The following is a 13,510-nucleotide window of genomic DNA, read 5'->3' on the forward strand; positions in this document are numbered from 1 at the left end:
GATGCAATATATAGCAATCAAATTGACTATATCTATAGAAAGAGACAATGGACAAGCACAATATTATCAGTGAAGACAAGGGGAGGGGGCAACTGAGAAACAGACTGTCAATTGCTTATGCGCAAATTAAGTTGAAGCTGAAGAAAATTAAAACAAGTTCATCAGAATATATCCCACCTGAGTTTAGAGACCATCTCAAGAAAAGATCTGACGCACATAACACTAATGACTGAAGATGAGAAGAGTTGTAGGATGACATCAAGGACATCATACATGAAGAAGGCAGAAGGTTATTAACAAGACAAAAAAGAAAGATCAAAGTCAAGTCGTTGCCAGAAGAGGCTCTGTAACTTGCTCAACTTGATCTTGAGTGCAGAGCAGTTAAGGAAAACAGAACTAAAGATGTTGTAAAAGAACTGAACAGAAGATTTCAAAGGAAAGCATGAGAAGACAAGGTATTTTAATGAAATGTGCAAAGACCTGGTGTTAGAAAACAGAAAATGAAGAACACACTTGGCGTTTTGTAAATTGAAAGAACTAAAAAAAAATGCAAGCCTTGAGTGACGATATTGAAGGATTCTATAGTTAAAAAAATTCAATGATGTAGGAAGCATCGAAAGAAGATGGAAGAAATACAGTCACTGTACCAAAAAGAACAGATAAATGTTCAAACATTTCAGGAAGTAGCATATGATCAAGAACTGATGATACTGAAGGGAGAAGCTCAATCAGCACTGAAGGCATTGGTGAAAAAAAAACTTCAAGAATTGATGAAATACCAATGGAAATGCTTCGGCAAATGGATGAACAGCTGGAAGCGCTCACTCATCTATGCCAAAAAATTTGGAAGACAGCTGCCTGGCCAACCGATTGGATGTGATATGTATTCATGCCTGTTACAAAGGAAAGGCTATCAAATAAAATGTAAAAATTATCAAATCGTATCATTAATATTATATACAAACAAAATTTTTATAAAGATAATACAAAAATGGCTGCTGTGGTACATTAGCAGGGAACTGCCAGGAATTCAAGCCAAATTCAGAAGAGGCTGTGGAACAAGGGATGTCATTGCTAATGTCAGATGGACCTTGGCTGAAAGCAGAGAACACCAGAAAGATGTTTACCTGTTTTTTATTGACTACACAAAGACATTTGACTGTGTGAATCACAAAAAAATTATAAGTGAAGAAGTATTTCAAACATTACACTACCTGGTTCAAAGAATAGTGGACAGGTAACACTTCTCAGTTTGTGTTATGAAGCCAGCATATCGCTGATAAAAAACCAACAAGTTCACTGCAATAAAATAAAATTACAATTATGTCTTATGAATATGGATTCAGAAATCAAATCAAATCCAGCAAAATATAAAAAGAAATATAAATAGGTATATTCCAGAACTGCAAGGTTACTTCAACACTAAAAAAATCAATAAATTTATTTCACAACGTTAACAGAAAATGGAGAAAATAATTTGATCACATCATTTTATACAGAAAAAAAAAGTATTGGATAAAATTCAACATCCATGCTACAACGCATATCATAAACATCTCAGCAAATTGGGATAAAAGTCAATTTCTAAATAAGAGTAAGTGCATCTACAAAAATCCTATAGCTAGCATCATATATTTATTGGTGATATATTCAAACGTTCTTCTCCTCTCTAAGACTGGGAATAATACAAGGGTGTCTCCTGTAACCTCTTCAGTTCAATGCTGTATTGGAGGCCCTAGTTAGCTCAGTGACAGAGCATAAATGGCATAACAAATTAGGAAAATGGGGAAGGAAGAAATAAATCTGTTGTTATTCACAAATGCCATGATTGTCTACGCAGATAGTCCAAAGGAATACACAAAATACCTACTAGAAACAACATGGGATTTAGAAAGTTCCTGGCACACGAAGTCAATAAGTAATGATTAATTGCATGTATATATGGTTGGAAACCCTGGTGGCGTAGTGGCTAAGTGCTATGGCTGCAATCCAAAGGGTCGGCAGTTCGAATTCGCCAGGCGCTCCTTGGAAACTCTATGGGGCAGCTCTACTCTGTCCTATATATGGTAGCAACAACTAATAGAGAAGTGTAATTGAAATATTAGTGCAATTCACAACAGTATGAGAGTGCTTTACATACCCAGGAATAAATTTAAGAAAAGATACCCAAGATCTAGACCTACCCATTTTCAACTTGTTTCTGACTCATAGAGATGCTATAATTTGATTTACTACAAAGGTATGAATATAATTCATAAGAAAAAGAAAGGCTTTTCAATAACTGATGTTGGAACAACTTGATATCTGTGTGGAAATAAAAATATTGATCTCTATTTCACATCATATTCAAAAATTGCTGCAAGAAGTATCACAGACCTAAAAGTGAGTACTAAATTAAAGTTAAAAACATATTTTCATTTCTTAAACTTTAACATTGGCAAAGATTTCTTAGACATGCTACAAAAGAAAATAACCATAAACAAAAAGTTTAAAATTTGAGTACATCAAAACGAAACGTTCTCATAAAAAGTGCCTCCACAGACTGGGAGAAAAATTTGCAATACACAGAATACACAAAAGTCTCACAACCATAGTAATCAATGAACAACGAAGCTCTTAAAGATAAAGACATATAACCCAAGTTAAACCTGGCAAAAGTCTTCACTAAAGAGGATATCTGAATGGCTTATGTATATGGCAAGTTGGTCAACATTAATAATGTCTCATTGTTGTCTACCATTTAGCCAATTCAGACTCATAGCGACCCCATAGGGCAGCGTAGAACTGACCCATAGTGTTTCCTAGGCTGAAATATTTATGGGAGCTGGTGAATTCCACCTGCCTACCTTTGGGCTAGCAGCCGAGCATTTAAACCTTGTCCCACCAGGGCTTCTCAATAATCTTTAGACAAATGAAATTGAGAAGTTTAATGAGTGTTCATTACACGTTCTTCCAAATGACTAAAACTAAAAAGAGTACAGTGCCTATTGCTGGTGGTAATTTGGAGCAAATAAAACTTAGGTAGGGATTTGAAAAGTAAAACTACTTTGGAAAATTCTTTGGTATTTCTAATCAAATTTCCACTGAACTTACCCTATGACTCAATATTGGTGAATCACAAGAACAGTATGTACAGAAAAGGAAGTCAGACACAAGAGAGTACAGACCATATAATTCCATGGATATGAAACTCAAGTACAGGCAGATACAGGAAGATAAAAGTCACAATGTGGCTTTCTTTGTGGGGTGAGGGGTTTGACTGACTATGAGGAAACTTCTCTATCTGATCTCCTGGCTGCATTCATATGTAAAAAAAATATTGAATTTATGCTTAAGATTTCTGCATTTCACTCAGTAAATTGTAACTTAATGAAGTTCTCTAAAAATAATATCACTATAAAAAAGGTCCCATTGAAAAAGTGAAAAGGCAAGCTCCAGGACAGAGAGATATTTGCAATTATTATATCCAGCCAAAGAATCATATCTAGACTACATTAATCGATTCTACACATGATAAAGAGACAAGACAATCCAATTGGAAAATGGACCTAAGTCTCAAATAGGCAATGGCCAAAGAAGCTATATAAATGACCAGTAAACATATAAAATCATGTTAAACTTTATTAACCACCATGAACATGCACATTAAAACCAAAATGCAGGACTTCTCCAAGCCCATTAAAAAGCCTAAAATGAAGTAAGAAAAAAGTAAAAAGTATGGGAATAGGGACTTTCAAATACGCCTGGTGGGAGTATATATTAATACAACTGTCTCGGAAAACCCTTTGGAAGTATCTATCAAAACACACCTTATCCCATGATATATCCAGTGGAAACTCATACATATATATGTGTTCACCAACCACAGGTACAACAAGAATATTTACAGCCCAAATATTAATAGAGCCCAAATTATGAATAGCCAAATGTTTATCAACAACAAAATGGAAAAATAAATGATGTTATGTTTATTCAATATAAAATATACACCAATGAGAAAAAAAAAAAACTGTTATTACCCATAACACGGATGGATGTCACAATCACCACACTGAAGAACCCAGACATAAAAGGGAACATGGTGATCGATTCCATCTACATAATGTTCAAAAAGAGACAAAACTAATCTATGGTGTTAGAAGTAAGGATTGTCGGGCAATCTAGGCGCTTTGGGGGTTCTTTGTTATATTTCTTGACCTGGGTGCTGATTACACTGGTCTGTTCACTTGAATATTAAATATGCTCTGCACCTATGACTTGCACTATATACTGTATTTATATATTATGCTTAAATTAAAAGTTAACTTAAAGCGTGTATTTGAATTTTCCTGTTCATTAGCTGTTTCTTCTACGCCGCCTTTTAAAAAGAAGGTTCTGGTTGTGTCTTTTGTTTTCTTAAGCTCAAAGCGGCATCACACGAGTGGACGCCAAGACAGCCCACATTCAACAGAGCACACCACCAACCCTCTCAGCCCACCTCCCTGTCACAGTCGCTTGCGTCTGCAGAGTGCGCAGTCACACAGTCTTCCCGCGCGACCAACTGCTCCCTAGTCTAGCCAACTGCCATTATTCGGGCGGGAAGCCAGGAGGTCAAACCATGCTGAGCCTCCTACTTCTTCTGCTCATTGGGCTCAGTGGGCTCCAGACAGACCACTGTAAGTTGGAAAAGCCCTCCCCTGTTCTTCGGGGACTTGTCAGCTGTCAACGTGCAAGCCCGAGCCCACCCAACCATGCGCCTTCCCCAACCAAAATTCACCTTGGAATGGGCAAGGGGGCGGAGGAGGCCCGACATGACCTGGGAAAAATGGGCCCCCCCTGGACTCTGGTGAAAGCCTCAAAGCTAGAGTTTCAGACGCTGCTTTGCCTTTCTAACTGTGGTAAAGGCTGAGACTCAATTTTTTAGAGTCTGGTTGGAGGGCCCAGACGCTCAGAGTTTACTTGTACAGAGGGTTCTGTGCTTATTGCCCGAAGATTACCACAACCTGCCCACAAGCAAGATTCCTATTTCTCTTTAAAACTCTTAAATTTAGAAAGAACTGGGGAATTGAGGGAATTTGAAAAATCAGAGATGGTATATAGAATACAGATTTAGGGTTTCGAGGGGGAAATTCAGAAGGAAGCTGCAAGATGATGGGTGTTGCTCTAATAAAACATTTTGCACCTGGCAGATCCTGAAAAACTACGGGTACAAATCACAGTTCCGGAGAAAATACGGTCAAAAATAAGCGAGGGAGTTGAATCACAGGTAATGAAATGTTAATATTTTTTGTAATTTAAAACCATTTGAGTATGTTATTCCTAAGAAGTTGACCTGACAATTTTCATCCATGCACGCCGGCTATATTTTATGTTTAGGGCGCAAAAGATCTTTTGAGAATGAATCAAGATTAACAGTATTTCATAGAAATCTGGTACAGTGATGCTGGGTATCAAAACCCCAAGACCATCTCCTAAAATCTGCTTCTCTCTTGGGTGTCTTTCAACAATCACTGGCCTGATCCATCTAGAGAGTCTTTTCCCCGCTCACCCACTCACCCAGTGACCAAGTGGCCATTTGATTTAATGGTATTTTATATTAATAGTTTTCACATCTTTATTGTAAATATAGTAATGCTTAAGATTGCCTTTCACAACAACTTTGTTCATTTTTGATATCAAGGCCATAGGTTTTTCTTAATTAGAAAGTTTGCTGTCTCTGTAAGTTCTAAAGCAATTTCTAAACAAGCAAAATTGTGTTTCTCAATATTTTGTTTGAACAGTAATGTTCTGGCAATTTGAATAAAATCATTTCCTTAGCAGCTACCCACTTGGCTTCCTAACACAGGGATTACAGCTTTAAAATATCAACATTATTATTTTTAAAGGCAATGTATGACAAACATGAAATTCATGATACTGGTTAGCTGGAGTGAAAGAAAGGGAATATTACTGTGAGAGCAGTACACAGAGTGCTTAAAATTATTTTGTGACTACTTAATGTTTTATACGAATTTGGTGGTATTGTGTCTTTATATAATTTTCTGTCATGTTTGTATGTATGAAATATTTAGGATAAAAAATAGTTATCAGTGGTGGCTCATAGAAAAATGTCTTTGGAGAAAACATCATACCTAAAGTTGAACTATTAAAAGCTTTCCTCCTGTGATCAAGAAAACTCAAGGATGCCCACTATTAACTTTTTAAATTATCACTGTCCTAGGAGTACTAGCCATAGCAATAAGGAAAGAAAAGAACAAAAATGATAGACATAATAATTGGAAAAGAATAAAGCTGTTATTATTTGCAGATGAATTGGTTGTATACAGAATAAAATCCTAAAGAATGTATAGAAAATTAGAATTAACATAAGCATTTAGAAAATTCCCTGGAAATGAGATCAAAATATAAAAATCAATTGCATTTCTATTCTAGTAAATAAAAATATAAAATGAATTCTTGAGAAAAGATAAATTTTACATTACATAGAAATCAAATATTTAATAAAGATAAACAAGAGCTTCTCACTGAAGATAAGATGAGAGAAGTTAAAGATCTAAATAAATGGAGGTATATTCCATGTTCATGGATTGAAGCACCAATAATACAAAGATTCAAGGCTCCCCAAATAGATTTATAGAGATTAAATTGTTCATTTATTAGACACTTTCCTAAATTTATTTATCTTAGTATTAATAAAATATATAAATGAGTATTATACCCAAATATAGAACAGACACATTTTATAAAATCTGTAAATTTTATACATTAAACCAAACCCAGTACCGCCGAGTTGATTCTGACTCATAGCGACCCTATAGGACAGAGTAGAACTGCCCAATAGGGTTTCCAAGAAGTGCCTGGTGGATTCGAACTGCCAACATCTTGGTTAGCAGCCATAGCACTTAACCACTAGGCCACCAGGGTTTCCTTTTATACATTATATGCTGCTAATTCTTTGCTTTACTAAATACGTTTTCTATCCAGTAGTTTATTTAGTTATACTCTATCCATTTAAAACATAAATTTTGAGGCAACCTCAATCTTTATGAAGTTTGTATAATTAGTTGCTTGAAAAATCATCATTTTGGGGGTCTTATTTTTATGAGATAAATTTAAAAAATAGAAAATTACACAAATGGTATCTTTCTATTTTTATTTTATGAAAACCAATATTGTAAGATCAAGTTTTATTGAGATAAAAAAACTACATTGAATTCCGAATTTTCCTTTTTGTATTAATGGGTTTTAAAATTTAATTATTGTTAATGTAAAGTGATAGTTTTTCTTTCTAACAATTGTCTCACACTGTTTTTGCCTTTTTAATATACCCTCCTGCCAGGTGTCCTACAACATTGTAATTGAAGGGAAAAAGTACACCCTGAACCTAACACAAAAGTAGGTGATCTACATTTTTTTATTATCTTTCCTTTTTTCTACCTATCATTATTGTCAGTGATTATTCAGAAAGTAATTATTTTGCATTTGGAATGCTTCCGGTTTTATACTTTAAAAAAGAAAAAACCCTGAAGTCCATGTAGTAAATATCTTAATGTGTGTTCTCATCTTCTTCCTTCCCAGTAGTACCAGATTTCTATTGGACTACCCTTGTTTCATGGAGGGTCAATTTTGATACATTTTTTTTTTCCTTTCTGAAAACATAAATATGACTTGCTTTAGAGTTCCATCATCTCCAACTTATATTTGATAGATCATAACAGATTCTCATGAGGCATGAATAGTGAGTTTTTGTTTTTTTTTTTTAAATCTTTGATATGTCCTGTTAGAATGGCTCTAGAATCTTTAATTGTGATTAGCCCAACTCAGCCACAACTCAGCTGATGGTATTTGGTGAAAACAAGCACAACCTATTAAGGAATGTACAAAAATTGGAGTGGGACTTCTTAAAATGATAAGAATAGACTTCCAAAAAATAATGACAATCGGAAATGACAAGCCTGCAGGTGAGGTTACCAAATCAATAACTAAAACCAAATCCATTGCCCTGAAGTAGATTCTGACTCATAGCGACTCACAGAGTAAAACTGCCCCCCTACAGTTTCCAAGGCCCTAATCTTTACGTAGTCTTAGGTTGACAGTTCAAATCTGCCAGCTGCTCCTTGGAAGCCCTATGGGGGAGTTTTACTCTGTCCTGTTAGGTCTCTATGAGTCAGAATCAACTCAACTGCAAGGGATTTTGTTTGTGTTTTTTAAATTGTTATGGAAGCAAACTCCCACATCTTTCTCTTTCAGCACAGCTGGTGGGTTCAAGCCTCTGACCTTTTGGGTTAGCAGCTGAGAGCTTTAACCACTGCACCACCAGGGCTCCTACCAAATCAATATAAAGATAAATGCACCTATAGCATTCCTAGAATTCATAGCTGCAATCTTTTCATATGTCAGAAATTTTGCAAAATGTTATTTTTATATATATGAGATGGATGGTGCTAGTTTGAAGAAAGACATCAAAATCTGATTCAAAATATCTCTTCCTGCTACTTTGGAATGCCAAGTGATGGGCATGGTGCGAGCCAGTGATCGGGTCTAAAGCATCATGGGAATAACTTTCAGCATCACAAGTATAATATTTAAGAATATTTAATATATATTGAAATATGTCAAATATAATTGATTAGAAATATGACATGAATTAAAATGCCATAATAGCAGTAGATTTAAGTTTGTCTTTTTTATGCTAGAAAAAAAGTATAGAATACAGAATACAGTTAATGGTTATGTAATTGATAAATCTCATATTATACGCCCTACAAATAAAACATCTCTTTTCTAGCATAAAGACAAGGTTCACTGAAATAAAAGCCAATCGTACACTAGCACACAAAATATTTTGAAAAGTAACCACATTCTTAATGATTCAGCTTAATAGAACTAGAACATAATTACGAGTGTTTAATCAAAGAAGAATTTGAAGATTAAACAACAAAAACCCATTGCCGTTGAGTTGATTCCAACTCATAGCAACCCTGTAGGACAGAGTAGAACTGCCCCCTAGTGTTTCCAAGGAGCACCTGGTAGATTTGAACTGGTGGCCTTTTGGTTAGCAGAAGTAGCCCTTAACCATTATGCCACCAGGGTTGCTGAAGATTAAATAATAAATATAGCAGTCTCCAAAATAATCCTTGACTCAAGAAAAATGCAAAACTATCATTGCAAAATATTGATAAAGTAACAACAATAACAACAAAACCAAACTAGTTGCTGTCGAGTTGATTCTGACGCATAATCAAACTTTTGGAATATGACCAAGGCTGTAATCAAAATAAAATTTAGGGCTTTCACTGTTTTCACATTTTACATGCAACAAATGAAAATAAAGTGGATACTAGTAGAAAAACAAAAACAAAATAACAACAAAACAAATTTTCCAAGTAGCCCCTCTTGCTGGTGGAGTCTTGAAGCCTTCCATGGCAATCATTACGGGTCCTTCCCTTAGATATCTTGATAGCTCTTTAATTCCAGGCTTGGCCAACAGTTCATGTATAAACAAGGTGATACCACACGTACTGCCTTCAGACTTTGAGCAGCTCTAGCAACTATCTTTATCAGATATTATTGGACAAGGGGCAGCGGCATGGAGATTGCCAAAGGCCTTCAAACATGAGAAAATGGGAACACTTGGTGATTGACTTTAACATGCTGCTCAAGGTGTTCTTGACAGACTCGGGTGGGGATCCAGATTAGAACATTGAGGATATTAGAATGTTTGTCTCTGTAGTAACTAGAACTAGAGAGAGAAACATTACAATATTCATCTCTCTAGTAACTGCGCTTTTTCAATTTGAGGATCAATAGTCTTGCTTCAATTCTGGAAACTTCTCACCAATTTTTAAATTTTATTTATTTAATTTATTCAGTTTCTTCCCCACTCGCTTTCCTAACCTTTTCCGGAATGCTGTTGGATATATATCAGAGACTCTTGTTTGACAGGAAGTTGGGTGAATCACCTTTTGTTCTTCAAAGTAAGCAGTTCTTGACTCTCTTATTCAATAGCTTACATTTCTTAAGCACATCTTTCCTGTTTCTCACTATTCTTGATTTTGCACTTGATTTGGGATATTTCCTCAGATTTTTCAGTTGTATTCCACTATTTCTCTATGTAGATATATCTAGCCTACTCTTTAAGAATTTTTTTACTTTTAGAATTTCAGTACAAAACTTTGAGTCTGTGTTCTGTAAATCTTCTCTTTTATGCATTCTATTCCTGTCTTTATTCTTTTGAACATGAAACCCATTTATTTTAAAAAATCTATTAAATTCTTATAATTACGGCTCTTTTCTACATATAATTTCTCCCAATTTTCAAGTGTGAACTTCATGATATGTGTGGTAACTATCGTTGATAGGCTCTTTTTAGTGGATATTATCCTCTATAGTCTCTTGGTCTTGCTTTGGGTTGTGGAGGCCTCTCTATGACGGTAGTTTTATCCATTAGCTGTTGGATGGTGTCATTTGGAATCCACTCCACATACACATAAGATATAGTTTAGGGTTTTCATTTTTGCATGTGATGCTCTTTCTAACGGTGTTTAGGTTTGGGTAGCTTTCTTCTATGGTCTTTGAGCAGCAAGTATTTAATTGTTTTCTTCCTATTCACAAATTGAAGAGGGTGTTTCTAGCCCTAGGCTTTTTTTTTTTTTTTTTGGAAGGCTTATACTAATGTATTCTTATGGTGAGGGCCATTGCTGCAAATTAGGGCATTAAAGGATATTTAACACTCCATTTCCTAAATCTGGACCAGATTCTTCCTTGGTTTGCACAGCGTCACCTGCTCGCTCTTTCGGCACTGTCTTTCTTTCTACTTCTTTCATCATTTTTTACATTCTCTTTAAGTAGGGTCACTATGAGTTGGAGTTGACTCAATGGCAACAGGTTTTTTTTTTTTTTTTAAACAGGAGTCAGCAAATTTTTAAACAAAGGGCCAGATGTTAAGCATTTTAAACTTTGAGAGCCATACAATATCCCTTGCAACTACTCAACTCTACTGCTGTGTGAAAGCAGTCATAGATAACATATAAATGGACAAACATGGCTAAGTTCAAATACCACTTTATTTCAAAATCAGGCAGTGAGCCGAATCTGGCCTAAGGACCATAGTTTGCCTAACCCATTGTCTAGAAAGTAGTAGGGTATTAAAAAATCTATTAATACAGTTTATCAGTTATTTCTGTGTGTTAAGAGTGGTGATGGAGATAAGGGAATGGATCTTCCTGCTTTCACAGAAATCACTGCCAAATGCCTTTTTTGTTATTGTTGTCTTAAATGTTCACTGTACAACATAATATGAAAAAACAAAAATATATGAAGTGTGTTTATGCAGTTAAATAAATAATTATGAAGTAGACATTCATGTAACTCCAACAATGACAATAAGCAGACATTGACAGTACCTCAGAAGCCCCACAGATTATTATTTCCCATAACAGCCCCCTCCATTCTCTTTATATGTAACCACTTTAATGGCTGTTGTGACAAACATTACCTTAGTTTTCTTTCTAGTTTCTTTTTTTAAATAATTTATTTTTGTTGTTGTTGAGAATATACACAGCAACATACACCAATTCAACAATTTCTACATGTACAAGTCAGTGACATTGATTACACTTTTCAAATTGTGCAACCATTTTCATCCTCCTTTTCAGAGTTGTTTCTCCTCCATTAATAGAAGCTCACTGCCTCCAAAATTTCCTATCACATCTTCCAGGTTGCTGTTGTCAGTTTAATTCCGTACAGATAAATATTATGAGCACGATGACAAGGCAGGCATTCATTACTATCTAAGCTATGGTCTGGTTTTAAGAAGATTTCAGGGAATATTTTTGGCTTAAAGTTTAAAGATTACCTCAGTGAAATAATTTCAGGGATTTGTCCATCCTCCATGGCTCCACAAAGTCTGGATTCCATGAGATTTTGAAATTCTGTTCTGTATTTCCCCCCTTCTTATCAGGATTCTTCTATAGAATCTTTGATCAAATTGTTCAGTAGTGGTAGCCGGGCACCATCCAGTTCTTCTGGTCTCATGACAGAGGAGGTATTTGCTCATGAAGACAATTAGCCACATATTACATTTCCTCCTCCTACTCCTGATTCTCCTTCTTCCTATGGTGGTCCAGGTAAATAGAGACCAATTGTTGTACCTTAGATGGCCACTTGAAAGTTTTTAAGACTCCAGGCACTTCGCAACCAATTAGGAGGTAGAGCAGAAGCACTAAATACAATATTAGGCCGATTAACTGGGATATCTCATGAAACCATGACCCCAAACCTCCAAACCAAGGAACCAAATTCCATGAGGTACCTGGTTGTATATAAGTAGCCTCAGAAAGTACTTTTTTTTTTTTTTGTCATTGCTGTAAATATATCTAGTTTCTTTTTGACTGTTTTTTAACATTAAATGAATCATACTATTTGTATTCTTCTAGGATTTACTTCAATCACTCAAAATAATGTCTGTGTGATTTATTAATATTGTTGCAAGTAATTCCAGTTTATTTGTTTTTATAACCTTATAGTATCCATTTCATGATTATACAAAAATTTATCCTCTTATTTTGGATTTTTTGTTTCTCTAGTTTGGAGATACTAAATATATTCATATGTGGAAACTCTTACATATGTGTTTTTTAGTACATGTGCACAAGATTTTCTAGTACATATAGTAAAGAGCATACTTCTGGGTTGTTAAGTTACATGCATTTTCATAATTATTAGATAATGCATTTCCCCCAAAGCATTATAGCAATTTATAGACTCCTCTGGGCTGCATATTCTGACTGTTAATACTGGTTGATATTTTAAGTTTAGAATAACTGATAAGTATGTTAAGCTGAACGCATAACCACTATACCACCAGGGCTCCAATAAGTATGTACTAATTATTTAATGTGATTTAATCCTGGTGGCACAGTGGTTAAAAGTTGGCTGCTAACGAAAAGGTCAGCAGTTCAAATCTACCAGCAGCTCTTGGGAAATCCGATGGGTTCTACAATGTCTTATCTATAGGGTCACTCAGAGTCGAAATCTACTTGATGGCAACGGTTTTGATTTTCAGGTTTTTGGTAATCTGAATGCAAATACGTTTGAGTGCTTTTTTTTTTTTTTAAATATCACTTGACTATCTGGATTTTCTCCTTTGTGGAGCATCTGTATGAGATAATTTTTTTTTCCTCTAATCTGAATTTTTCTTAAGTATTTTTAGGAGATTTTTTTTTTTAATTTTTCTGCCCAAAAGCGCTTAGTTCATGATGTGCTTTCCAAATCACTTCTATTCAGTGCCTCGTATTTTTACTTTTCTTGTAGTATTTTGTTAATCAGAATTTTTTCTTTATAGTGAATGCTAATTTGTATCTTGAATAAGAAAACTTGCTTAACACCAATGCCATTAATAAATCTTATGCAATCCTCTAAACTCTTTGCAGTTTTGCCTTTCATATTTAGGTCTTTATTCTGCCTGAAATTGGCTTTTGAGTGTTCTGTGAGGAAGAGAATCAATTCAGTTTTTTCCTATAACTTATTG

General features: G+C 35.0%; 1 protein-coding gene across 1 annotated transcript in view; it reads left to right on the forward strand.

The window, feature by feature from the left end:
- Positions 1-1,782: 1,782 nt before the first annotated feature.
- LOC100672528 (disintegrin and metalloproteinase domain-containing protein 2) overlaps positions 1,783-13,510 on the forward strand; it is a 114,434-nt gene continuing 102,706 nt past the window's right edge. Inside the window, exons 1-3 of the mRNA XM_064271939.1 lie at positions 1,783-1,918; positions 4,401-4,877; positions 5,169-5,245. Of these exons, the coding sequence (XP_064128009.1) occupies positions 1,783-1,918; positions 4,401-4,877; positions 5,169-5,245 (690 nt within the window). The remainder of the gene's footprint in view (positions 1,919-4,400; positions 4,878-5,168; positions 5,246-13,510) is intronic.

Source organism: Loxodonta africana, chromosome 19 (assembly GCF_030014295.1).
Source record: "Loxodonta africana isolate mLoxAfr1 chromosome 19, mLoxAfr1.hap2, whole genome shotgun sequence".
Taxonomy (NCBI): Eukaryota; Metazoa; Chordata; class Mammalia; order Proboscidea; family Elephantidae; genus Loxodonta; species Loxodonta africana.